At 39.3% G+C, this 24,554-nt stretch overlaps 2 protein-coding genes across 2 annotated transcripts; one reads left to right on the forward strand and one right to left on the reverse strand.

The window, feature by feature from the left end:
- Positions 1-451: 451 nt before the first annotated feature.
- LOC140268897 (mitochondrial fission factor homolog A-like) lies at positions 452-17,614 on the reverse strand. Its single transcript, XM_072363892.1, has 7 exons — positions 17,409-17,614; positions 12,330-12,548; positions 11,964-12,142; positions 3,452-3,543; positions 3,136-3,306; positions 2,398-2,467; positions 452-1,960 (listed from the first exon to the last, which is right to left on the reverse strand). Exons 2-7 carry the CDS (start codon positions 12,541-12,543, stop codon positions 1,829-1,831), a joined length of 858 nt encoding a protein of 285 aa, XP_072219993.1. The 5' UTR covers positions 12,544-12,548; positions 17,409-17,614; the 3' UTR covers positions 452-1,828.
- Positions 17,615-18,949: 1,335 nt separating this feature from the next.
- Positions 18,950-24,329, forward strand: stk25b (serine/threonine kinase 25b). The gene is made up of 11 exons (XM_072364120.1): positions 18,950-19,330; positions 19,886-20,116; positions 20,260-20,316; positions 20,466-20,574; positions 21,217-21,374; positions 21,654-21,839; positions 22,343-22,488; positions 23,016-23,121; positions 23,210-23,281; positions 23,776-23,912; positions 23,998-24,329. The coding sequence occupies exons 1-11, from the start codon at positions 19,301-19,303 to the stop codon at positions 24,035-24,037; spliced, it is 1,272 nt and encodes a 423-aa protein (XP_072220221.1). The 5' UTR covers positions 18,950-19,300; the 3' UTR covers positions 24,038-24,329.
- The last annotated feature ends 225 nt before the right edge of the window (positions 24,330-24,554 follow it).

Raw genomic sequence — 24,554 nt, forward strand, 5'->3', positions numbered from 1 at the left:
TATTTACATTGCCATCTATTACACGTGATCATATATCACACTATATGATAAATAAAGCCTGAAAATTCATGGTTTTAATCTTGTAGGATATCTTTAAAAAGTACCCCCCCCCCCGAAAAAAAAAAAAAAAACAAACAGCGGGAATCCATAGATAGTATAAAAATAAAATTAAGGGTGTAACATTTAAGTAACATTTGATACTTTTCACATAGTTCACACAAATGTTTAGAGTAATGAAGAGCTCAGAGAACATTCAGGGTAAGTGTTATGGCATCTCTAGTTTTAGTCATTACATTTTGACACTTTATGAATGGTAGTTCGTGACCAAACTAATGTATCTTAATTTCAGGTCTGGTCTTAGGTTTAGTCCTGTAACTGTAGTCCCAGCTCAAAGCTGTGTTCCCAAAACAAGTGTCACTAAAGTAAATCCTTGTTTGCCTGAGGCTAAAAAGCCTCTCTTGACAAATTATGCTTACTTTAACAAAGCAAAAGAAGCTAACTATCAGTGTCATTTTATCAAGCATAAAAATCTTTGTTTTCTTAATTTGATCCACACAAAACTGTCAGCAAAGCCTTCATAGGTGAACAATGTCACATTAGAGCAAAGCAGTGCCTTTTGCAGACATACCCAGTAGTCCATTCAGAGTTGTCACATTGCTGGGGGAAGGTCCACCATAGGTCCGATATAAGGTATATGGCAACAAGGATTTATTTTGATCTGATGTTCACATACAAATAGCCTTTAAAAGTGCAAACAGTACTGGTTCACCGGCGCTGTGCATGAAGCAATACATCAGTAACGGCTGACAACCGACAACGGTTTTTACTGACTAATGCTGGGGACCATCTTTTTAATGTTAGGTTTCTCATTAAAGAAACTGAACACAAGTACAATATTTGAAAGGTGGAGAAAGGATCCGGCTGTATTCAAAACCACCAACAAAGTAATAACAACAAACTCATCATGCAGAATACTCAACATACTGCAAACTGCTTTCCATGGAGCTTGGCAGTTTAAAACATTAAATAAATCCGTCTTTGCTTATTTACTTTAAAAAAATAAAATAAAATGACTCGAGAAACAATGACACCTATCTGATTATTGGAGGGAACTGGAATCATTTGCATTTTGGCAAACTAAATCCCTACAATTGTAGCACGATCCACACTTGTGAGGTAAACTTCTGTGCATACTGGGGTTATTTTCCGCATTTAGGCAAAATCAACATGTCCAGCTGTTTTGTTGGTGGTTTCAAATAAAGTTTTGGACTCTTCCTTAAACGATGATTCAACAATTCATTCATATATATATATATATATATATATATATATTCAATATTGTAGCCTTTTTTTAACCCTATTAGGAAGAATTAAAATCCCACACTCCAAGCAGCTGCTGTTGCTGACTTGAGGTGTTTTGTAAAAGCATGCTGCTGAGATGCTGCTGTACTTCATTCAAACAGGAATGGGAGAGAAAAGATTTTTTAAATCTGTGCGATTACTTCCTTAGTTAATTGCTGTGGTAACACACCAAAATCGCTGCATGGTTCGGCTGGCAAATTGTAGATACAAACCAAAGTAAAATTTAGTATCATACAAAATATAAACTAAGCATGACTGTGCTAAAGTTGGGATCTGTCAGTCAATCAAGACAATTTTGCTTGAGGCCTGTTGTTGAAGACTTTTGCTAATGCAGTAGTGTTCCATGGTTGCCTTTAAATGTTAGTAAAGACATGTGTTGGAATTTACTGACTAAACCTTTAAGAAAAATAAATAAATAAAAGAGTTGTATTGGCTTCCAGTGTTTTGGGCGACTCTCTATCCCATTTTAGCGACGTAGCCAGATCCAGGTGTTAATAAGCCAGAAAGCCACTGTGGCAGAATACAGGATCACCTCTCGCTTGGAGCGTTCTTTGTTTTCTTCCTCCAGCAGCTGCAGACGTCGGTTGAGCTTCACGATCTAGATCACCACATAAACATGTCAACATTTATTTCTCCAGTCTAACAGGGAGACAATACAATACCTTAATTTGGATTCTGATTCTACCAAATAAACAAAAAGGACTGGTCCTTCTTTTAGATATAAATTATACGGAAAACACTGAGCACTCTATTGTTTATGAAGTTGAACAATGTCTGCTTTCTGGGGAAAGGTTTGCATAATCTCTCACTTCTTTATATTTTTAATGCTGGTTTTGTGTCAACTGTCACTGTGAGTTCTGCTCTGCCAGCATGCTTCAAAGAAGCCCAATATAAGCTCTAACTTTGGGTAAATACTATACCCTAACAGTTAATAGTGAACAACAGAGCAAACACTTTATGTTCAGCAGAGTACTGTGAAGGTATATTAAGCCTTTAACATGGACACACGTCATCGAAGCACCTGAGACATTGTACCTGCCGTCGCAGTGATGAAGCATCAACTAAGCCAGACTCATCAGGGTTCATATCCAAGTCCAGGTGTGTCCTGTGGAGATGAACACATGTTAATTTAGACTGACGACAAAACTAGCGTGCCCAGTAGAATTAGCTCAAGTCAAACTGTACATCCACTGTCGTTAGAAAGAAATCTTTAGAAGGGAAATTTTTGCAACATTCATTTTCCATCTTGTACTTATCAAATAATGCATCAAAGATTTACGCATCTTTGTTGTTTCCAGAGTGTGACATCATGACAGATTTGAGAGGGACAAGAGTGGAGAGAAATTGCCTATTTTCTTCAACAACTAGGTGAGCAACACACAGTCACAAGGAGCTACTTGTTTCATACTCTAACATTCATGACAGGGGAGAGACTTGTCTGCAAGACAGCTGGAACAGCTTCATAGAGATCAGTGAGATGAGTCAAGTCTGGCAAAAAGTCTTGAATTGTGTGACTCTAACTCAGATCAGCTGGGTAGTGTGAACTTGCTAAGACTTCAAGCCTCCCAATCCCAAGAGAAACATGTTGTCGGGTGTGAACAAAATAATAATCCAACAACACTGAAAACTTGAAAACTGTGGCATTAACTTGACCGTAAACCTGACAGCTGTCCACTGAAACATTGTTTCTCAGCCCCAGCATCCAGGGAAACTTTCTGAGTGCAGTGATTGATGGGAAATTTAAAGCCAGAAAAGAAAAAATAAATAAATCACCTGCGGTGGCTGTCATCGAGGACCTCTAGGACCTGCTGGTATGCACGACGAGTTGTTGACTGGATGTAAGACAGGAACCCCGCAGCTGTGAACAGGTTGATGTTAGCATCTTCAGGGGAACAGAGGGGAGGACATAAACGAACTGGGGGAGCAGGAGGGGATGGGGTTACACTGTCAGAGGGACAAATGGAGACAAATAGAGGATAAAGAAGTGAATAAAGATTAGACTTTTTAAAACCAAAGAACAGTGATATTGTGATCTATAAGGGAAATAAGGATGCAGTGTTTTAACAGGGGTTTGTGGTTGTGTCCTTACCTTATGTCAATCCTGCTGATTTGACTGATCTGACGACCAGATGAGTTCTCACTTGTGATGCGCTCTCTCCGAGATCGAGCATGAATGTTGACCTATTTTAGATGCAAATATTTTGATTAGTGTTAGAATCACATCACAGGTTACAAATTAACAGGTAAAGTAAAATAAGCCATAATTGATTGCTATTGTTTGTAAAACTAATGTAGAAAAAAAAGTGTACAGGTTTACCTGTGTAAAACATGTCCAACATTTCCTTTAGCGACTGTGAGGCAAAGAATCTGTGCTCACCTGTGCTCACATTCACTTTATCTATTAGACTGAATGCAAACCCAATTTGAAAAAAAGTTTGATGCTATGTAAAAAGGTTACTAAAAACAAAATTCAAAGATTTTCAAATCTCACAAACCAACATTTGACTATTTCCGGAAAAATATTTGCTGACAGCAATACATTTTAAAAAAGTGGGGACATGGGAAACATAAGGCTGGAAAAGAAACAGCTGGAGGAACATGTTGCAACTATGAAGGTCAACTGGTCAGAAACGTGACTAATGATAAAAAAGAGCACCATAGAGAGGCAGAGTCTCTCAGAATTAAAAGGTAGGCAGAGGTTCAGCAATCTGCAAAAAACTGCAACTGTGGAGTCATTTGAAAATAATGTTCTTTAGAGTAAAATTGTTAACACTATGAATATTCCATAATCTACAGTATGTAATATCATCAAAAGAATCAGAGAACCTGGTGACATCTCTTTGGGAAAATAAATATTAAATGCCCATGACCTTCAGGCCCTTCAAACAAGGCTGCATTAAAAACAGACATAATTCTGTTGTGGAAATCACTGCATGCGCTCAGGAACACTTCGAGAAATCACTGTCTATAAACAGAGTTCAACGCGCCTTCCAAAAATGCTGGTTAAAGATTTATCATGATCCATATGTGAACATGATCCAGAAATGCTGCCATTTTCTCAGGACCAAAATCAATTAAAAATGGACAAAGGCAAAGTACAAAACTGTTCTATGGTCAGACAAATAGAAGTTTTTTTGGAAATCATGGACATTACATCCTCTGGACTAGAGACCTGCATGTTATCAGTGCACAGTTCAACAGCCTGCATCTCTGATTACATGGGGCTGCACTTGTGCTTATAGACCTAGCAACATTCACATCTGGAAAGGCACCATCAATGCTGAAAATTATATACAGGTTTTAGAGCAACATGTGCTCCCTATTTTAGGGAAAGCCTTGCATATTTCAGCAAGATAATGAAGTATGACTTAAGCAATAAAGTCAGAGGTGGAAGAGTTTCTAAGAAATACATATTCAGATCTTGAGCAGTGTAGAGTAGTAGGCCTTCCGCCTGACCATTACGAGAGATAGCTCATAAGACGGATGTTAGACCACCTAGTTGGAAGGAGGTTGAGGAGGTAGTCAGGCGTGCAAAGGCTTCGTCAGTCCCAAGGCCAAATGGAGTCCCCTGCCGGGTTAATAAAAGTGCACCTGATATCCTAAAGTTTTTGTGGAGGCACTGAAGAATAGTTTGGGAGAAAAAGTTCATTCCTAGAGCTTTGTGTAGGGCAGGAAGAGTTCTTATTCCAAAGGAGAAAGAGTCCTTGGACCTGAGTCAGTTCTGGATGATCTTTCTCCTAAATGTAGAGGGGAGGATTTTCTTTAGTGTGGTTGCACAGAGATTAGCTAGTTATTTAGAAAGGAATAGCTTAATAGATACTACTCTGCAGAAGGCAGGAATACCAGGTTTCACAGGGTGTTTAGAGCACACTAGCATGATTTGGCATCAGATTCAGACAGCCAAGAGTGAGAAAAAAGACTTGCATGTTATATTTCTGGATTTTACAAATGCATTTGGTTCAGTGCCACACAGCCTTATTTGGTGTTTGATTATTTTAGAGTGCTTATTTTAGAGTGCCTGTAGTTATCTTAGTAACAGCATATTACCAGGATATTAGACTGTGCCTAAGTACAGCAGGTTTCACAACAGGTTGGCAGAGGCTAGAAATAGGCATTATGGCAGGGTGTACGATTTATCAATTAGCATTTACAATGGCGATGGACGTAATTATTAGAGCTTTCCAGTGGGTTGTAGGAGAAAGACGTCAGGATGGCTTGCACCTTACACCAATTAGGGCCTACATGGATGATATGACGTTGGTAACAGTGCCATGTATGAACAGAATAGTTGAGAGACTTAACAAAAATCTAAAGTGTGCAGGTATGAAAATCAAACCTAGTAAGTCTAGAAGTATTTCAATAAGTAGAGGGAAATTAAGTGGTAGAAATATTGTAATAGATGAAGAAAAATTCCAATAATTAGGGAAAAGTCAGTAAAGAGTTTAGGTAGGTGGTACCAGGCAGACTTGAATGATGGAGAGCAGGTAGTGCAGTTTCGGAAAGATGTTGCTGAGGGACTGGATAGAATAGATAAATCAGGGCTTCCAGGAAATTGAAGCTGTGGTGTCTGCAGTTTGGATTGTTTCCTAGGTTGACGTGGCCACTGTCTGTGTATGAGATTTCATTATCTGTTGCAGAAAAAAAATGGAAAGATTACTCAGCTTTTACATTAGGAAGTGGCTAGGTGTTCCGAGATGTTTAAGTACTGTGGCACTGTATGGGAAAGGCATATTCCCAGTATCTAGTCTAGTAGAGGAGTTTAAATGTACTAAAGTCAGGACAGAGCTCCTGTTAGCTGGGAGTAAAGATGTGGTAGTTAGTAAGGTAGTTCCAAACCCAACCAAGGGGAGGAAATGGAATCCAAGAATGGCAGCTCAGGAGACAGAAGCAACTCTTAGACATACAGAGATTGTGGGAAATGTTCAAATAGGCCAGGGAGGCAAACCGGTGTAGAGTAGAGCAGGTCCCAAGGAGAAGAGAAAGCTAGTTGTTGAGCAGGTTTTTGTAGACAGGAGGAAATGTTAAGGGGTACAAAGGCAGTGACTCAGGCTAAGCAGGGACAGTGATTGAATTGGAAAGGTGAAGAGAAGAAAAAGCTTAGTTGGAAAGATGTGTGTTATATGGAGGAAAGGAGTATTAGATTTTTGATAGGGCCAATATATGATGTATTGCCAACTCCCCTGGTGTCCCCTTTGGTCATTTAATGTCACAAAGGACACAAAGTTAACATATTTAAGAATGAGGCACAAACAAATTAACAAGTGTTTATTGAGTGTATATTGTTAACAGTGTGTGCTGGTCCTGTGTTGCCCTCAGCAGGGGATGAGTGGGGACCAGGCCTGCAAAGGAAACATTTAGTTAGTTGGTTGCCTAAACAATGCTCTTTAACTGTAGCTAATGGTGCTTGATAAATGTGATGCAACTATGCCAGATAACTGAAATATGTGTGTGTATGTGTAAGTCACTCACCTGTGTCTCCTCTCCAGGGTGTTCAGGCGAAAAGAGTCCCTGCGCTTACTGCGCTATATTTAAAGGTTCTGGGTTGTACCATGAACTGATTGGTGTAAGGGGGAAAACGCACCAGAATCAGTTCATGGGAGGTATTTTATAGATTTGGGAATATTGTTTAGAACCAGTAGAAGATGTAATTGATTGAGCGTATAGTAGAGGGTAAATGTATTTTAAGGTTTTGTTTCTTGTTGTTATGTGGATAAGTAATGGGAGGGGTAGAATTCCCTAGGGTCTTGGTTGGTAGCGGCAGAATAGTACTTAAGGCTGCCAGTTGCGCCACGTGCGGTTCTTGTGGTTGCTGTTGCCACTCTGCTCTTAGTCCCTCGTGTGTGTCTGTATGTTTACGTATTGTTGGTGAATAAACACCTGGTTGGTTTCACACAACTCCGGCCTCAAGTCTCTTACCTTGCGAATCCAGCCGCTACATGGCCATCCTAACATCCCCAAAACCTAAAACTCTGGGTAAATGGAGACCCGCTATGTTCAGGTACTGCAACTGTAAAGCACATTCTGTCAGGTTGTAAGGTTAGTCCGTCATAATGCCGGTCGGTATATGTGGCGACATAACCAAGTATTAAGAAGCTTATCTGCAGGTATTGAAGATACAGTCTTGTGGTAGTCTACAAATCTAGGGTCTGATATAGTCTTGTGTTCTAGGAGTAGAATGAGAGTTCTCTATTTCATAGAGCTGACTGTTCCTTGGGAGAACTTAGTGGTAGAAGCATATGAAAGGAAAAGGCTTAGGTATGTACAGTTGGGTGCAGAAGCAGAGCAGCGAGGATGGAAAATTAGGATCTGTCCAGTGGAAGTATAATGTAGAGGACTTGTTGCAAAGTCTGTAGTCTCAATTTTGAGGAAATTAGGTGTAAGTGGACAGAGTGTGAGGAAAATAGTGAAGGAAATGTATTAGAAGAAGCAATAGTAGCTGGGGGCCCAGCAGGGGGAGCACTCAGACTCTTGAGAGAAGCAAGGAAGAAATCCAAAATGTATTTAAGTGGAGGGTGTGGCCCGTGTCAGCCTTTTGAAACCAGGCGGCCATTTCAGGTGAGTTGGCCTGTAAGGCCTTGTATTTGCTGGCATTCTTAGTGACTGTAAGACTGTTTACGTGAGTTTGTCTGCTGAATCTGCTTGTGTGTATTGTCCTGCCTCCACCTCGGGCACCCTCTATACTTTCATTACCCCTAACCGAACCAGGGTTTGTATCCCCACCCCGCTATGACTAGTGTGCAGTTGGTGAGATGCTGGGGTAGCTTGTGGTTGTGGAAGAAACAATGGTTGTTGTGGTGTGAAGCGCAGTGATGATTGGCATTTAGGGGAGTGACTCAGGGACGCCAGTGATCACTGTCTAGCCTCCTGGTGGTGTCGTTGGGCCCAACTAGACGAAACACTGATGAAAGGAGGTCCCCACCTGATGACCCCAATGACATGTTTGTCAGCACTGCTCACTGGTCTATAGGGATTATTCATTGAGTCTGGTCCATTTTCTTGTGCACCACAAATTTCTTAGACTCTGAATTGCAGTAGAAGAGGCCAGGTGCTGGATTGGCCTGCCTTCAGATCAGATCTTTCACCAATTGAAAACATTTGGTTCATCTAGAAATGCAAAGTACGATGAAGACCTAGGAATGTTAAGCAGCAAGAATCCTATATCAGACAAAAATTGCAAAACATTCCTCTTCCAAAATTCCAGAAACTGGTCCCTTCAGTCCCCAGACTGTTGTTAAAAGAGGTAAACACAGTAGTAAACATGGTCCTGTCCCAATTCTTTATTTTTTTGCGACATGTTGCTGCCAAATTCAAAATGAGCAAATATCTATCGTCAAATAGCTAAATGTCAGCTAAATTTCACAATCTGATATGTCTGTAAATAAGATATTTGTTTAATATGTTTCAAAATCATTGCATTCTGTTTATATTTATATTTTACACAGCGTTTCGACTTTAAATTGGGGTAGGAGATGGAAAAATAACCGTTTGTCTCCTAAGGGGGTAAGTCAGAGGTGAAAAACATGTGACATCTTGTTTTTGAACAGTCTTGGATGATTAAAGAGCATCAAACCCATGGATATTATCCATTTTCATTAAAAAGTAACATGCTATATGCATCAACAAGCATAAACTATCACACAAATAATCAATATTGGATTTTTTTTTTTACACTGTAAAATCACCATTGACCCCAAAAATCCATAATCCATCAAATTCTACCATGTTACTGCTGTCAAAACAAATCCTCTAAATTTGTTTAAAAGGTATGTTGGAATAATTGTAGTGATGCCTGCCATTTGCATTGTTGAATACCTTGCACTAATTTGCACCTGCATGGTATGAGTTGTACAAGTAAAGTGAAAGAGTGCAACAATATCTTAATGAGGACAACAAGAAAGCAAGAACGTCCCAGATTTCAACTCTATTTCAGAATTTCCTCAGAAATAAATGCAGATTAAATAATATTGCACAATCTAAAGATTCCCATAAAATGACCAATGTCCAAAGTGAAAAGATTATATAATATCATATGTAACCCAGACACAATTATTGTTACATTTCACTATTATTTGCTTACAGAACTTTTGGCAACAATGCCAGCCTCTACAAAATATATTGTAGTATATGTCTGTTGGTAGTTTCTATGTGTATACATGTGAAGACTTTGCAAACTGCTGAATTGAGATTAGCGCTTCATCTGATGTCACCATGGTAATGTAGAATGTTGCTGTTTTCTTGTAGATACCTGCACATGCAAGCTTTGCCAATAAGACAATAAGTAATGACTGCCACACCAAAGATTATAAAATAAAACCAAAGACAGGTAGTCCTGTTGCCATATCAAAATGGCAACAGTTTGTTTTTGCAGGATCAGATGAGGAACACACCTCTGTAAAGTTTAAAGTTTGTACAAAGTCTGTGGTAACAAAGCATAGAAGCAAGGCAAACTTGTTGCAGCGCCAGAAACAAAACCAGGTAGAGGAACTGGAACAATGAGTGTCTCTTTGGCTGTATCTTTTTCAACCACCAATTGTGCAAGTTCTCCCACCTAAAAATATGAGAGAGGCCTGTAATTTTCATCAAAGCTATACCTCAACTATGAGAGACAAAATGAGAAAAAAAAATCCAGAAAATTACACTGTCTGATTTTTAAAGAATTTATTTGCAAAATATGGTGGAAAATATGTATTTGGTCAATAACAAAAGTTCATCTCAATACTTTGTAATATACCCTTTGTTGGCAATGACAGAGGTCAAACATTTTCTGTAAGTCTTTACAAGGTTTTCACACACTGTTGCTGGTATTTTGGCCCATTCCTCCATGCAGATCTCCTCTAGAGCAGTGACGTTTTTGGGCTGTTGCTGGGCAACACGGACTTTCAACTCCCTCCACAGATTTTCTATGGGATTGAGATCTGGAGACTGGCTAGGCCACTCCAGGACCTTGAAATGCTTCTTACGAAGCCACTCCTTCGTTGCCCAGGCAGTGTGTTTGGGATCATTGTCATGCTGAAAGACCCAGCCACGTTTCATCTTCAATGCCCTTGCTGATGGAAGGAGGTTTTCATTCAAAATCTCACAATACATGGCCCTATTCATTCTTTCCTTAACACAGATCAGTCGTCCTGGTCCCCTTGCAGAAAAACAGCCCCAAAGCATGATGTTTCCACCCCCATGCTTCACAGTAGGTATGGTGTTCTTTGGATGCAACTCGGCATTCTTTCTCCTCCAAACACGACGAGTTGAGTTTTTACCAAAAAGTTCTATTTTGGTTTCATCTGACCATATGATATTCTCCCAATCCTCTTCTGGATCATCCAAATGCTCTCTAGCAAACTTCAGACGAGCCTGGACATGTACTGGCTTAAGCAGGGGGACACGTCTGGCACTGCAGGATTTGAGCCCTTGGCGACGTAGTGTGTTGCTGATGGTAGCCTTTGTTACTTTGGTCCCAGCTCTCTGCAGGTCATTCTCTAGGTCCCCCGTGTGGTTCTGGGGTTTTTGGTCACCGTTCTTGTGATCATTATGACCCCACGGGGTGACATCTTGCGTGGAGCCTCAGATCGAGGGAGATTATCAGTGGTCTTGTATGTCTTCCATTTTCTAATAATTGCTCCCACAGTTGACTTCACACCAAGCTGCTTACCTATTGCAGATTCAGTCTTCCCAGCCTGGTGCAGGTCTACAATTTTATTTCTGATGTCCTTTGACAGCTCTTTGGTTTTGGCCATAGTGGAGTTTGGAGTGGAACTGTTTGAGCTTGTGGACAGGTGTCTTTTATACTGATAACGAGTATACACCGGAGCCATTAATACAGGTAACAAGTGGAGGACAGAGGAGCCTCTTAAAGAAGAAGTCACAGGTCTGTGAAAGCCAGTAATCTTGCTTGTTTGTAGGTGACCAAATACTTATTTAACCGAGGAATTGACCAATTAATTCATTAAAAATCCGACAACGTGATTTTCTGGATTTTTTTTTTCTCATTTTGTCTCTCATAGTTGAGATATACTTTTGATGAAAATTACAGGCCTCTCTCATCTTTTTAGGTGGGAGAACAATTGGTGGTTGACTAAATACTTTTTTGCTCCACTGTAGTTGAAGAAGCTTTAGTTTTGAGGCATTATTACGAATACAACTTTCCAGTACTTCTCTCCCAGGATACTTGATTTGAAAAACAATTTATACCCTAGCAGGTGCTGGTATTTGTTACAGTTAACCTTGTTTATAGTTACTGACACTGCACAAATACTGACATTGCACATATATGTTTTTACATTTTTATTCTAATACAAATATCATTAAAAAAAATTGTACTTTTATTCAAACATAACATTTCAGATTGATTGGATCCGTATGCAATATTTTTTTAAAGAAACTTAACTGATTTAACTAACTAGCTAAAATAAACACTTAAGTAAAAATCGCTTAATCACCCACACAAGTACTATAATATCACAAATCTCTGGATCGTTGTCAAGTTCAGTAAATTAATGAAAGTCACCGTAATCAAAAGGACATTTAAATGAGAGATCTAGAAAACAAAAAATAAATGAAAAAATAAAAATAGAAAAACACATAATAGAAATCTTTATATCACTTACAGCTTGGCTGGGATTAGTCTGTGAGTTGGCAGTTTGTTCCGTTTCAAGAGAGTCTAGAGGCTGTTCTGTAAGGGTGAGGACACGAGGTGGGGCCTTCATGCTCAGGAGGTCCAGAGGTGGGACTGACTGAATTAAATCCAAGTCTCGCGGACAAGCGAATCTTGGGTCCTCATCATTACCTGCAAACAGAATGGGTATAAGGTCACAACAGTTCACCAAAATTCTGTGCAGTATCCTGACCTGAGCACACGTGCCAGTTTTAGCTTTCTTGGCTCATGGTGTTAGCACAGTTGTTTGTCAGTATGGCCAACTTTTGTCCTGTAGCATTTTCACATTTTATGATGCAAACAAAGTATCTGTTTGTACCTGCAACAACAATCCTTTCAGGAACCTGCATCAGAGTTGCATGCGGTGGCAGTGGTTGCTGAAGTGGGACGGGCCCTGTCTGGCTCTCCGGGGCCACTTTGAGAGTCTCGGGTATTCGCATGCGCTGACTGATGCCCTCTGTAAACTCCAGCTCAAAATGGATGCGGTTCATCTCAGCAACCTCTACAGAGGGGGTGAAAGTTGGCCCACTCATCCAGCCTGAAATCACATTAAATGGAAAAACATGGTAAAGCTCATACAAAGTATGAGAAAGTAGACGTCCACTACTTCTTTAAGCCCAAAATGACAACAGCCCATGACAATGCATCAGAAGCTCCCTTTACAACATTTTTGTTTTAATTGGATTTTTATTTTTCTATTTTAGCTCAAGCTTGCATTCCTTACAATACTTGAGACAAAAATATACCAATCGACCCTGGGATTAGATTAAGCGTAACAGATTACTACTGAGCTCAGGAACCAGGGTAAGGGTTTAGATACATTAGCCTAAACCCAAGGCTATTGCTTTACCTAACCTACTTCTGGCTAATTTGGTCACACAAAACAGGAGTGGATGAGATAGTACTTGGGTGATTCTCACGAAATTGCATTTTGACGTGTCTGTAAGGATTTGATAGACTAAACTACTAAAACAATCAAACTTTTGTATTATATATAAAACTATGGTATGTACTAATTGTAGGACTACTGTTGTCATTGCATTTGATGGATTACTCTATATTTTATGACAACATTTCAACCTTAAAATTCATTACCGTAACGTGTCCGGGCTTTTATTTTTTATCTTAAACCCAAAATTATCACAATACATCCCCATAATTTAATATACATATAAATAGAAAAAATGGTTGGGGTTATACCCTTTAACTAGCAGTGTTATCATTTTGGGCCAAGTATTTGTGAATTATTATTTTCTGGGCAAAATACATGTGTCCGGAGCATGAACAGTTCATTTCCGTAACAATGATATTTGGCTCCATTAAAATCCCTGTGTTCCAATAAATAGTTTTTTTTTATCCCATGATTGCCTACTAGGTAAGATCATATTTCAAGTTCTTCTAGTAGATATTTTAAAAATTGTAATTATATACACCCTTTGGCACACTACTACTGTTCATTACCGTAAAAGGGTATATTTAAAATAGTTTTGTAGATAATTATTTGATATTCTGTGGAAAAGTAACTTATATAGAGCCAAACTGTTAGTGAAAATATTTCTGCCCAGTCATGCTAGCTATGCTAATTAATGCTATCAACATGGAACTGCCAGTCATTACCGTAACGCTCTGCATTCATTACCGTAACATATGCAAGGCTGTTACGGTAATGAAATGAAGTGTTACGGTAATGAATTATGGATGTATAATCAGGGCTACAAATTTTGTGGTTCGTTATCTAGGGGTTATACTGTACTGTAGCAGCATGCCTTCTCATATCTACTAACTACCTAGCTAGCTGTAGCCATTTTTGCTAATAAAATTTTTTTTCCTTTAAAAATTCATAAAAAATTACAGGGTCCCTTAATTAACATTAGTTGGTACATTATTAAGCATTAATTAACCGTTTACAGATATATTAGCAATTCCATCCATCCATCATCTACCACTGGTCGGGGGTCGGGTCGCGGGGGCAGCAGCTTTAACAGAGAAACCCAGACGTCTCTGTCCTCGGCCACTTCCTCCAGCTCTTCCGGGGGGATCCCAAGGTGTTCCCAGGCCAGCCGAGAGACAGTCTCTCCAACGTGTCCTGGGTCTTCCCCGGGGTCTCCTCCCAGTGGGACGGGCCCAGAACACCTCACCAGGGAGGCGTCCAGTGGGCATCCTAACCAGATGCCCGAGCCACCTCATCTGGCTCCTCTCAATGCGGAGGAGCAGCAGTTCTACTCCGAGCCCCTCCCGGATGACTGAGCTTCTCACCCTATCTCTAAGGGAGAGCCCAGACACCCTGCGGAGGAAACCCATTTCGGCCGCTTGTATTCGCGATCTCGTTCTTTCGGTCATTACCCACAGCTCGTGACCATAGGAGAGGATGGGAACATAGACTGACCAGTAAATAGAGAGCTTCGCTTTCTGGCTCAGCTTCTTCTTCAGAACGACGGGTCGGTGCAGAGCCCGCAACACTACAGATGCCGCACCGATCCGCCCGTCAATCTCACGTTCCATTCGTCCCCCACTCGTGAACAAGACCCCAAGATACTTCAACTCCTCCACTTGGGGAAGGATCTCATTCCCGACCCGGAGAGAGCATTCCACCCTTTTCCGGTTGAGAACCATAGTCTTGGACTTGGAGGTGCTGATTCTCATCCCAGCCGCTTCACACTCGGCTGCGAATCACTCCAGTGAGAGCTGAAGGTCACGGCCCGACGACGCTAACAGAACCACATCATCTGCAAAAAGCAGAGACCCGATTCTGAGGTCGCCAAATCGGACACCCTCAACGCCCTGGCGTGCCTAGAAATTCTGTCCATAAAAGTTAGGGACAGAATCGGTGACAGCCCTGACGGAGTCCAACCCTCACCAGAAACGTATCCGACTTACTGCCAGCAATGCGGACCAAATTCTGACACCGGTCATACAGAGACCGAACGGCCCCTATCAAGGGGTCCGGCACTCCATATTCCCGGAGCACCCCCCACAGGACTCCCCGAGGGACATGGTCAAACACTTTCTCCAAGTCCACAAAACACATGTAGACCGGTTGGGGGAACTCCTATTAGCAATTACTAATACTAAATATTAGCAATTATTGTGTATTACTTATAAAAACACAAGGGACCCTTATTGACACCAAAAGCGGCGTGAGCGGCCAGCTGCCATTCATTTTCAATGTAAGCTGGCGTCGATGAGCGGCCGGCGTTGTGAGCGGCGCGTTGTGAGCTTCGTCAGCTTCAAAAGTTGAGAAAGGCTCAACTTTATGCAAATGAGCAGTGAGGCGACGTGATGACAGCCAATTGGGACCGATCTGGATTCCGAAGGTGTAAAAAAAGCGGAAAACGGCAGAGCGCAAACACAAAGAAACACTAAGAAGGCTGCCCAGAGTACGATCCATGGTGAAATTGGAAACCAATGTACAGATGGCTTATTATCTGCTAGTTGCTATACATATAAGCCCCGCCCCTTTGGCTGCTTCCAGCAGAAGAAGAAGCAGAAGTGGCGGGTTGTGAGCGACTACAGCCGCTCACGGCGCTTTTGGTGTGAGCCCCCGGTAAAGTGTTACCATATTAGAAATATACTTGTGTCGAGACCAGCGGTATTCTATAATGTTGTATAAGGGTTAGGGTTAGAGATTTGGGCAAAACATGTATAAAGGAGGGTTGAAAAGTTATTGATTGTTTGATTATTGTATTTGATTATTGTATTGTATTGATTCTTATTCGTCTTATTCGTATTGATTGTGGTTACACTAAACCTTATGAATTGCTCTTGATTCATTGTTTTATTGTAAAGTCGAGCTTAATTTCTCATTACCTAAGACAACCTAATCATTCAGTAATTCTAATGTAGCCTTGCATAATAAACAGTGAAAAAGATTGGACCATATAGCCTACTTTGTGAATACGAAAAACATGGCTTCTATGTATGACTGCCATTTGAGTTCATTACCGTAACAAAACTTTTCATTACCGTAACAGCTTTTCATTACTGTAACACTTGCTGTATATGTAAATATTTGGATGGGAATGAGTGATACCTTCAAATTTTATTTTTGTACAGGAACTATTTGTCAAGTCTTTTCAGATTACTGAATTGACATTTTTTAATTACTTGTGAAATTTACACTACAGGAAAGATTTAGTGTAAAAAAAATGCAATTTTGTTACGGTAATGAACATAATAACTAAAATTACTGTATCAATAAAAACATTTCTGAATGTTTACACTATGTGACTATTCTGAACTATTAATAGAACATGCATGAAAAAAATAAAAGGTCTACCTTTCATACATATTCAGTTATCATCAATTGAAAATGTGTTACAGTAATGAATTTATTTGGTCAACGACTCAAAACATTCCGAAAATGTATTAAAGAACGTGTATTGATCACTAATTTTAATTGAGCCAGTTAATTGAAACCCTGCTTAATACTAATAAGAGAAAAAAAATAGCAAAATTTACCTAAATTTGTTTTTGCAAAGGTTAGGACAGTTTCGTGAGAATCACTCACTTGGGCTCCAGCAAAGGCAAATCAGACTGTTCTGCCCGCATCTCTTGAGAGATAGCTCCTTTAGCTTCATCCTACTCACCAAGGCTCACCAAGCTTTATACATAAAGAGTATGAAACTCCTGTTGGACAAGGGGAGGACCCCGTGTCTTCAACAGTGAAGCCTGATGCTGAAACATCGATCCAATGACTCCACAATCTTGTCTAATAATGAATAAATTAAAATTTGGATCTTGAGTTCAAGCTGCATTTGTGGGATTTGGTGGGATTTTTAGAGAAGAAACAGATGTTCAAATCTCCCTATCCTAAAATTATTGTTAATTATTATAAGATTGGGCTGAATGTAGAGATTAAATAATACGATATGCTTGAATTTTGGATGGTGCTATCTTCAAATATGACTGTCAGTAGCGTACAAGCCAAAACATCATCATAGCGACTTATTTTAAATGACTGTGTCAGTCAGCTCAAGCTAATCAACAGTTACAACCCACAACACAATCTTTAGCTTGCCTAAAAAAGCATGTGCGGTTGAAGAGTCAAACCTTACGGGCAATACGGTGGAAGGTGGTGGGGTGGAGCACTATAAGTTAATTAATAGTGCATTAGAAATAGCATTTAATGTTATATTGCGTAAAATTACATAAGACTGACATGAGTATAGCTGTTGTTGGCACGCGGTTTCAATGTCACTGAATGAAAATCCATGTAAGACGCCATGTTTAGCCGGTGTGTAAGCTAATATCTAGCTAATTTGGTATTAATATGCTCAGTCTGATAAACGTTGATAGCTGTTTGTATTTGATACGTTAGCGCAACTGTGAGATGAAAACCGCTGACTGTCTGCGGTATCAGGCGGGGTTGATAAAATATTTACCTACCATGACGACTTACCGTTCAGGTTTTAGCACCAGGATTTAAATTACCATGAGTCAAAACGCTGTTCGTTCTTTCATATAAACAGCATCAACCAGGCCGAACATCGAGCGAAACCGAAAAACGTAACAGCTGTAGACTCATGTAAAGTAGTTGTAGCTGTCAATGTTCAAGTAGTTTGACTGTTGGGGCGGAGCATATGAACTACGTTGTCAACACCATCGAGCCACAATAGCCGGTGCTCTAAAGTCGGAAAACGAGCGTACCCAACAACTACACTGACTATGCTTTTTGTTTCCTTAAAAAGCATTCTGGTTGAGCTGTTCAATATATACGTAAATGTTCACCGAGGTTCATTTGTGTTTTTCAGCTTTCATGCATGATGTATATTATGTACACATGATGATGCATAGATAAACATAATAAATACAGAGCTCTGATGGGAGTTCCGTTAGACCTGAGTGCATCTACTGTACATATAGGATTTCCTCTCTTGGGCAGACATCTTTGGCCACCTTTAAAGATTTGAGGTTTTTAGGAGGAGATCTTTGAAAAGATCAATAGTTCAAACAATTAATATGTGAAAGGTGCACTCCCAGTGTCCATTTGAAGAATACAACAGAGGATTTAAGATACTTTTAACTGCAGAAGGTGGACAATAATTGCTCCTTCCTGCTGTTAATTTACTTTAGGTTTCCAAACTACTGTTTTAGGAGTTTTGTTTAAACAGCAGGATGTACAATCTTTGCTGGTTTGGTAAGTTTGCGACATATGATTCATGTAAGTTTTTCGTACATTGCTGTATTCAATAACAAGGCGAGACGGGCTAAACTATGACATTTCTATGTTTCTATTCTATATACCACTATGCCCACGTTTAATCCTACAATACCTATGAGGATTACATGTTACATCTTGTTGTTTTATTTAACACAGTGCTTCTGTGATTCATTATTTTGATTATATTATGTAACATGATATGCTTTATATTATTATTATCATTATTATTCCTCTGGTCCTCAGGTTTTGAAATTAGGTAAAACAACATCAGATGAACAACAACATGCAACCTGTTTCACTTTGTCTGGGTTTATTTATCTAAAAAAAAAAAGAAGAAGAAGCAATGTGCTTCAGTGTGCAGAGGGTAAGTAGCTACCAGGTGCTGCTAATCAAATCCATTAGATTAACTGATCATCTTCAACTGTGAGCACCTCCATAAAAGATTGACAGTTTGCCGGTCCGGAGCTTTCAGGTGTGTGTTAACAAAATGTCAAAATGAAAAGACATAAATAATGATATTAGAAAAGCAATGTCGCTGCCCATCAATCTGAGAATTGCTATTAGGTAAATTCCAAACTATTTGGATTCATATGTGTTTGTATTTATTTATTTATTTATTTATATATATATATATATATATATAATAATTATGATAATAGAATAAATGGTCAGAAATAGCAGCGACAACATGAGCAGAAAATAGAACGCTAAGTTGTTGAATGAAAGCCTCGGTCACAGAGTTAAGAAATACAACTCCCACACTTCCAACTGCTTCCTTAACACTGCGCATGCGTCATTGATCTGGGCCATTATTTTGTCCTCCTCAAGCTTCAAATGAACAACAGGCTAAGCTCTCCTGGAAATGAATTAAATATTAATTCACGAGGAGAGAATTTTTTCCCTCTTGTTTCTCACCACAGGCATACATGGAGTGTCTCGGTCAGTAGCGCGTTGTCTCGCCAGGCTGTTCGGTCCTCCGTTGGACTTGAAGGCCGAAAACAGTGCGCGGAGTGACAGCCCCGTTAAAGCTAGCTTTCTAGACAGCTGCGAGGGGAGGAAAAACAGAAAGGACCATTTGATAACTTTGGAAAGCTGGAGCTGACTGGTGCTCTGTCCAACCTTCAGAGGGGATGGCACACCTTCGAGACATGCAGAACCAGGTAGATAAACCCTCTGTCACCTTATTCTAGCTTATTCTTGTCCAAGACAATCTGTACCCCCATGTCTGTCAGGCTTTTCAGGAATAGGGTGGGTGGGGGTCCAAGCCATCAATATAAGTGATAAAGCATCATGTGCACTATATGACCTAATTTATGTTTCATGTTCTTGTTGATGGTAATTCAGTCAACAAAGTGATATCTGTATGTAAAATTTCATTAGTGTGTGCAATAATATTTAAAAAAAAGCTCTCTCTTTTTACAATTGTAGTTGTCACATGCCATATCGAGAGAGTAACCACTGAACTTTGAAGTGTTTTGCTTTTTTAATTACAGGATGGACCAAAGTTTAATCTAGAGTATAGGCAATTATATGAATTATGACTTGATGGATGGGTATTGACATAGATAATAAAGATGAACTATTCAGTAGCTACTGTGCTGTGAATGTGGCTGAGCATGAAACACACCCACTCATGCACACAAATTGAAATATAAGCACTATCATGATGACATATACTCAGTGGCTGTGTGCTGACTTTATTGTCACCTAACCAGAATACCCATCTGGACCCTGAGGAGTACTTCACCAAGCAGGAGCGGATTGGGAAGGGCTCTTTTGGAGAGGTGTACAAAGGCATCAACAACCGCACCAAAGAGGTGGTGGCAATTAAAATTATCGACCTGGAGGAGGCAGAGGACGAGATAGAAGACATTCAGCAAGAGATCACAGTATTGAGCCAGTGTGACAGTCCTTTTGTTACCAAGTATTTTGGATCGTACCTGAAGGTGAGATAATGACTGAGGTGATGCTTGCATATTCCCAGTTTTCAGCATGCACACAACACAGTACTATATAGACAGTGGTGAAGCAGGGATTTTAAATCTCAAAACTTGAACATATTTCACAAAGTATGTTCATTTCACATCAGGGGACCAAGCTGTGGATTATCATGGAGTATTTAGGTGGAGGATCTGCTCTGGATCTGGTAAGATTTCTTTTGTTTTTTACACAGCTTACAAAGTTTTAAACTAATCTCAACAGCATGGCACTTTGCATACTTTAAGAGCAAAACTTGGTTTGTCCTCCTCTCTTGAAACTTTCATTGATGCATATGTTGACATTTCATCATCGTAGCTCCGCCCGGGACCTCTTGAAGAGACCTACATTGCTACTATACTAAGGGAAATACTTAAAGGACTGGAGTATCTGCACTCTGAAAGGAAGATTCACAGAGACATTAAAGGTAATTAGACCTGTGTCCCGATGACCACACAGGAAGCACCGCAAGTGGCATAATTAGTGCTGAACTGTGTTTAACCGCTCATAACCTTATAAAAATCATTTGAAACCTTTTAATTTCGTTGTCCTAGTACAAAGTCAAACCTGAAATGTGCCAACACGCTGCATACATTTACTGGCAGCATCTGTGAGCTTGTAATCTCACAACATAACTGTAGCTGTTATATTCATGCACATTTTGTGTATGATTAGTGCTCAGTTTTTAAATAATATTTTAAATAGTTTTTAAATGTTCGGTAAACAACTTGTGAGTGTAATATTTAAATTATTCCTAACAAACATTAGAATATCTCCCGATGTCTAAAGCTGTTGTCACAATGGAAGTTGAGAATGGATGTGTCCATATGTGCATCCATTTGTCATATAAGGGGGAAAATCTATTGATAACTTTATGTTTAATATAATAACTTGTCATTTTTTTGTTGACTTGGACTCCATCATATATGTTAGTTATGTGTTTATTGTGATTTTTAATTAATTAATTAATTTTATTTTATTTTTATCTCATTATATTTAAGACCATCATAGCAGATACCAGATGCAAAGCTAGCTAACTGTTGCTTGTGTTTTGACTCTCTTCCTCCAGCCGCCAATGTGCTCTTGTCAGAGCAGGGCGACGTGAAGCTTGCAGATTTTGGGGTGGCAGGACAGCTGACAGATACTCAGATCAAGAGGAATACATTTGTTGGCACACCTTTCTGGATGGCTCCAGAGGTCATCAAGCAGTCAGCCTATGACTTCAAGGTGCGGCGAGTCTGTGGTCAAGACAAAAGACAAGCTGAATAAATGCTTTGAATAAGCTTCATCTTTAGTTCTGTTTACTTGTTTTATTGCTCACTTTGTAGGTCAAGATATGTTTTTACAGTTGTGTTACTCTGAGTTCAAAAGAAGATAGTTTTGTCTTAATGAAAAAAGACATTCCATAAAATGTTCTGTACTGGTAGCTACATTTTGACTCATCTTCCCAGTTCCAGTGTATGTTAGAAAAGCAAACACAATTAATGTGCAGTTTCTCTCCTTAAGGCCGATATCTGGTCCCTGGGAATCACTGCCATTGAATTGGCCAAAGGGGAACCCCCCAACTCCGATCTACATCCGATGAGGGTCCTGTTCCTCATCCCCAAAAACACTCCCCCTACATTGGAAGGTCCTTATAGCAAACCCTTTAAAGAGTTTGTGGAGGCTTGTCTAAATAAAGACCCTCGTTTTGTGAGTATAACGCCTGCATCCACCTGCAAGTATAGGTAGCAGAAACAAAGCTAAATCAGACACGTGCATTTGAGCTGAATAAGGTCAGAATTGTGGCAAGTAGTGTTCTGAGTGCAGACTAAGTAAAACATGAGTGTTTTTATCCTAGCAAATATTTAGTGATTGGATTAGCATGTCTGTTTCTTAATTAGGAATTAGAGTTTGTTCTGTACTTTGTCAAATATTTCAACATGATCTGAATCACATTTGCATTCCAAGCTTTCTTTTTAGATTTTAAGTATAATAAAAAAAATGTAAAAAAAAGATTTTTCAAATCATCTAAGAGAGAAGGTATTAAGTGCACCAAATTGTGTTCTTGATGAACATCAATTAGCTGTCATTTGACTAATAGTAAAACTCTTACCTCAAATATATGTTTTTTTTTTTTTCCTCTTAACTCCAAATATATTGTCCATGAATTTTCATCTGCAGCTCTCTGCTCTATGTATTTCTGCTCCGCACAGAGGCCGACTGCCAAAGAGCTGCTGAAGCACAAGTTCATCACACGTTACACCAAGAAGACAGCTTATCTGACAGAGCTCATAGACCGTTACCGACGCTGGAAATCAGAGGGGCATGGGGAGGAATCCAGCTCTGACGACTCAGATATGTTAGTCTAAAAAAAAAAAACCACATTTATTCACACCAGTTATTCACACAATCAAAGTACCTCTCTGCCTTCAAGAATCTCTTCAAGACTCATCTCTTCTGAGAACACCTAATCTGGACTCATTTGTACATGTATATCTGTTGTTACTTGCACTATGTCATTAAGATAGCTTTAAACTGATTTAGCACTGACTATATACCCAGGGTTTCTTATCACCTGGAAGTTTTAACATAATTACCTCTTTTGTAAGTTGCTTTGGATAAAAGTAAATGTAAATTATGATTTATTTCTGAACCAGCAGTTCTTCTGATGGATCATTTGTTGACTTTCCTAGTTTTTCATTTAGTTTGCATGAGTATTTTTAAATCTATCAGACTTCCAAATATCAACCCAAGTTGATTAAAATGTATTTCTCTTTTTTAGGTAAATCATGAAAGGAGATAATCCACTGTTTAAACGGAACCCATTGTTTGGCTAAAATCTACATCTTTTATTCAGACTTCCCCCTCTTTTTGTCCTTTCTTCAGGGATGCTGATGGAGATGTAGATCAATGTCCAATGTGGACCTTCCCCACAGTCAGACCCACCTCTATGAACAAATTGCAGAAGGGCTACACACACTCAGATTCAGAGGTGAGAAACATCCAGTACAGACAATAGTACAGTCATATCTTCTTGGATATCTTTTTTGTTTTCCTAACACTCTATTTCATATTTGTAGTCAGGAGATTCTATGAAGAGGCAACCTAAATCACAATGCCTGTCTGCTTTGGTAACACCAATCTTCAGAGAGGTAGGCCAAACAATTCCTTTTAATTGGATCTGGAATTAAATTACATAATGAATTGGTACCAAAATAATTTTCAGAGACTGGTATAGATTTAATTACATACTTCTGAAAGCTCCCTGATTCACAGTGAGGCAATCTGATCAGGCATGGAATTCAGTATTTGCTACCAGCTACCCAAGCTTTAATTTAATAATCATCAATAGAGTTAGAACTGGCCAATTAGTTTAAAAAAAACACATATTATAATTTAAATACTAAAGTAGCTTTTTTTAAAAAAAAAAAAAACAAATCAGGAAATGGGGAAAAAAAGAATGAAATTTAAGTTGAAAATTGTTTTGTTACTTGCAAGTTAATCCAGAGGAAAAAAAAAAAAATAAATAAATCAATTCCGTGTCTTCTAAATAGACACTGTTGCTAAATCTGTGGCAGTTATATTATTTGTTTGGAGCTTCGCAGCATAAAACATTGTTTCTGTTTGATTTTTTCTTCACCACCAGTTGAAGGACAAGCGGCGAGCTAGCGGCGGTGGAGTGGGAGCCATTGAGGAACTGGAGAATGCCTTCAACCTGGCAGAAGAGTCCTGTCCAGGCATCTCTGACCGTCTTGTCACACACATGATGGAGAGAGTGTGCAGGTAATCTACCAACCTATCATCTGTGTTATGCAACAGAAAACGCACTTATTGTATTCTAACGTGATATTTCATGTTGTTCTTTCAGGTTTTCGTTAAATGGTAACACCACTCCATCTTCGCGGTGAAACCCCAACTGGATGTAATGTGACTGAACCCCCCCCTTCTTTTTTTTTTTTTTGTTCAGCCTCCCAGACCCACCGAACTTCGCTGATAAGGACCACAGATGAACCCCACCCCACAACCTCTGCCAGCTTCCTCTGTCCCCTCAGAGACCTTTTGATTAGTAATGATTAAATATTTTTACAGTTTTTCTTTGAGAGCGGAGAGTATTTAAGACAAAAAAAGCCATGACATTTAGAGCATCGTGTATAACTGTTAGTGAAAGAAGTTCAGCTATAATAAAGTCTATGAAAAATATCCCATTGTCTTTAGTGTATTGTATTGATTTCCACTAACTTACCTCATCAAAAGTTTTATACTTTGGCCGACTCACAGACACTACACCCAGTTTTAGTGGTGGTTCAACTCATTTTTATATTGTAAAACAGTTTGTTTTTACTGATCTAAATCCACAGAATGTATTCATCCATTTTCTATACCTGCTTAATCCAATTTAGGGTGAGTTCAAATGTCATCATAATC

This window comes from Leuresthes tenuis, unplaced genomic scaffold, assembly GCF_036924035.1.
Source record: "Leuresthes tenuis unplaced genomic scaffold, fLeuTen1.0.hap1 SCAF_14, whole genome shotgun sequence".
Taxonomy (NCBI): Eukaryota; Metazoa; Chordata; class Actinopteri; order Atheriniformes; family Atherinopsidae; genus Leuresthes; species Leuresthes tenuis.

What these genes read in the sequence shown, in the direction of transcription:
- LOC140268897 (XM_072363892.1), bottom strand. Translation starts at nt 12,543, where the DNA reads ATGAGTGGGCCAACTTTCACCCCCTCTGTAGAGGTTGCTGAGATGAAC. An exon ending in TGAAAGGATTGTTGTTGCAG is followed by an intron (nt 12,143 to 12,329) that starts GTACAAACAGAT and finishes TTCTGTTTGCAG; the next exon opens with GTAATGATGAGGACCCAAGA. An exon ending in CTTCATCACTGCGACGGCAG is followed by an intron (nt 1,961 to 2,397) that starts GTACAATGTCTC and finishes GTGGTGATCTAG; the next exon opens with ATCGTGAAGCTCAACCGACG.
- stk25b (XM_072364120.1), top strand. Translation starts at nt 19,301, where the DNA reads ATGGCACACCTTCGAGACATGCAGAACCAG. An exon ending in GATTCACAGAGACATTAAAG is followed by an intron (nt 20,575 to 21,216) that starts GTAATTAGACCT and finishes CTCTTCCTCCAG; the next exon opens with CCGCCAATGTGCTCTTGTCA. An exon ending in ACACACACTCAGATTCAGAG is followed by an intron (nt 23,122 to 23,209) that starts GTGAGAAACATC and finishes TCATATTTGTAG; the next exon opens with TCAGGAGATTCTATGAAGAG.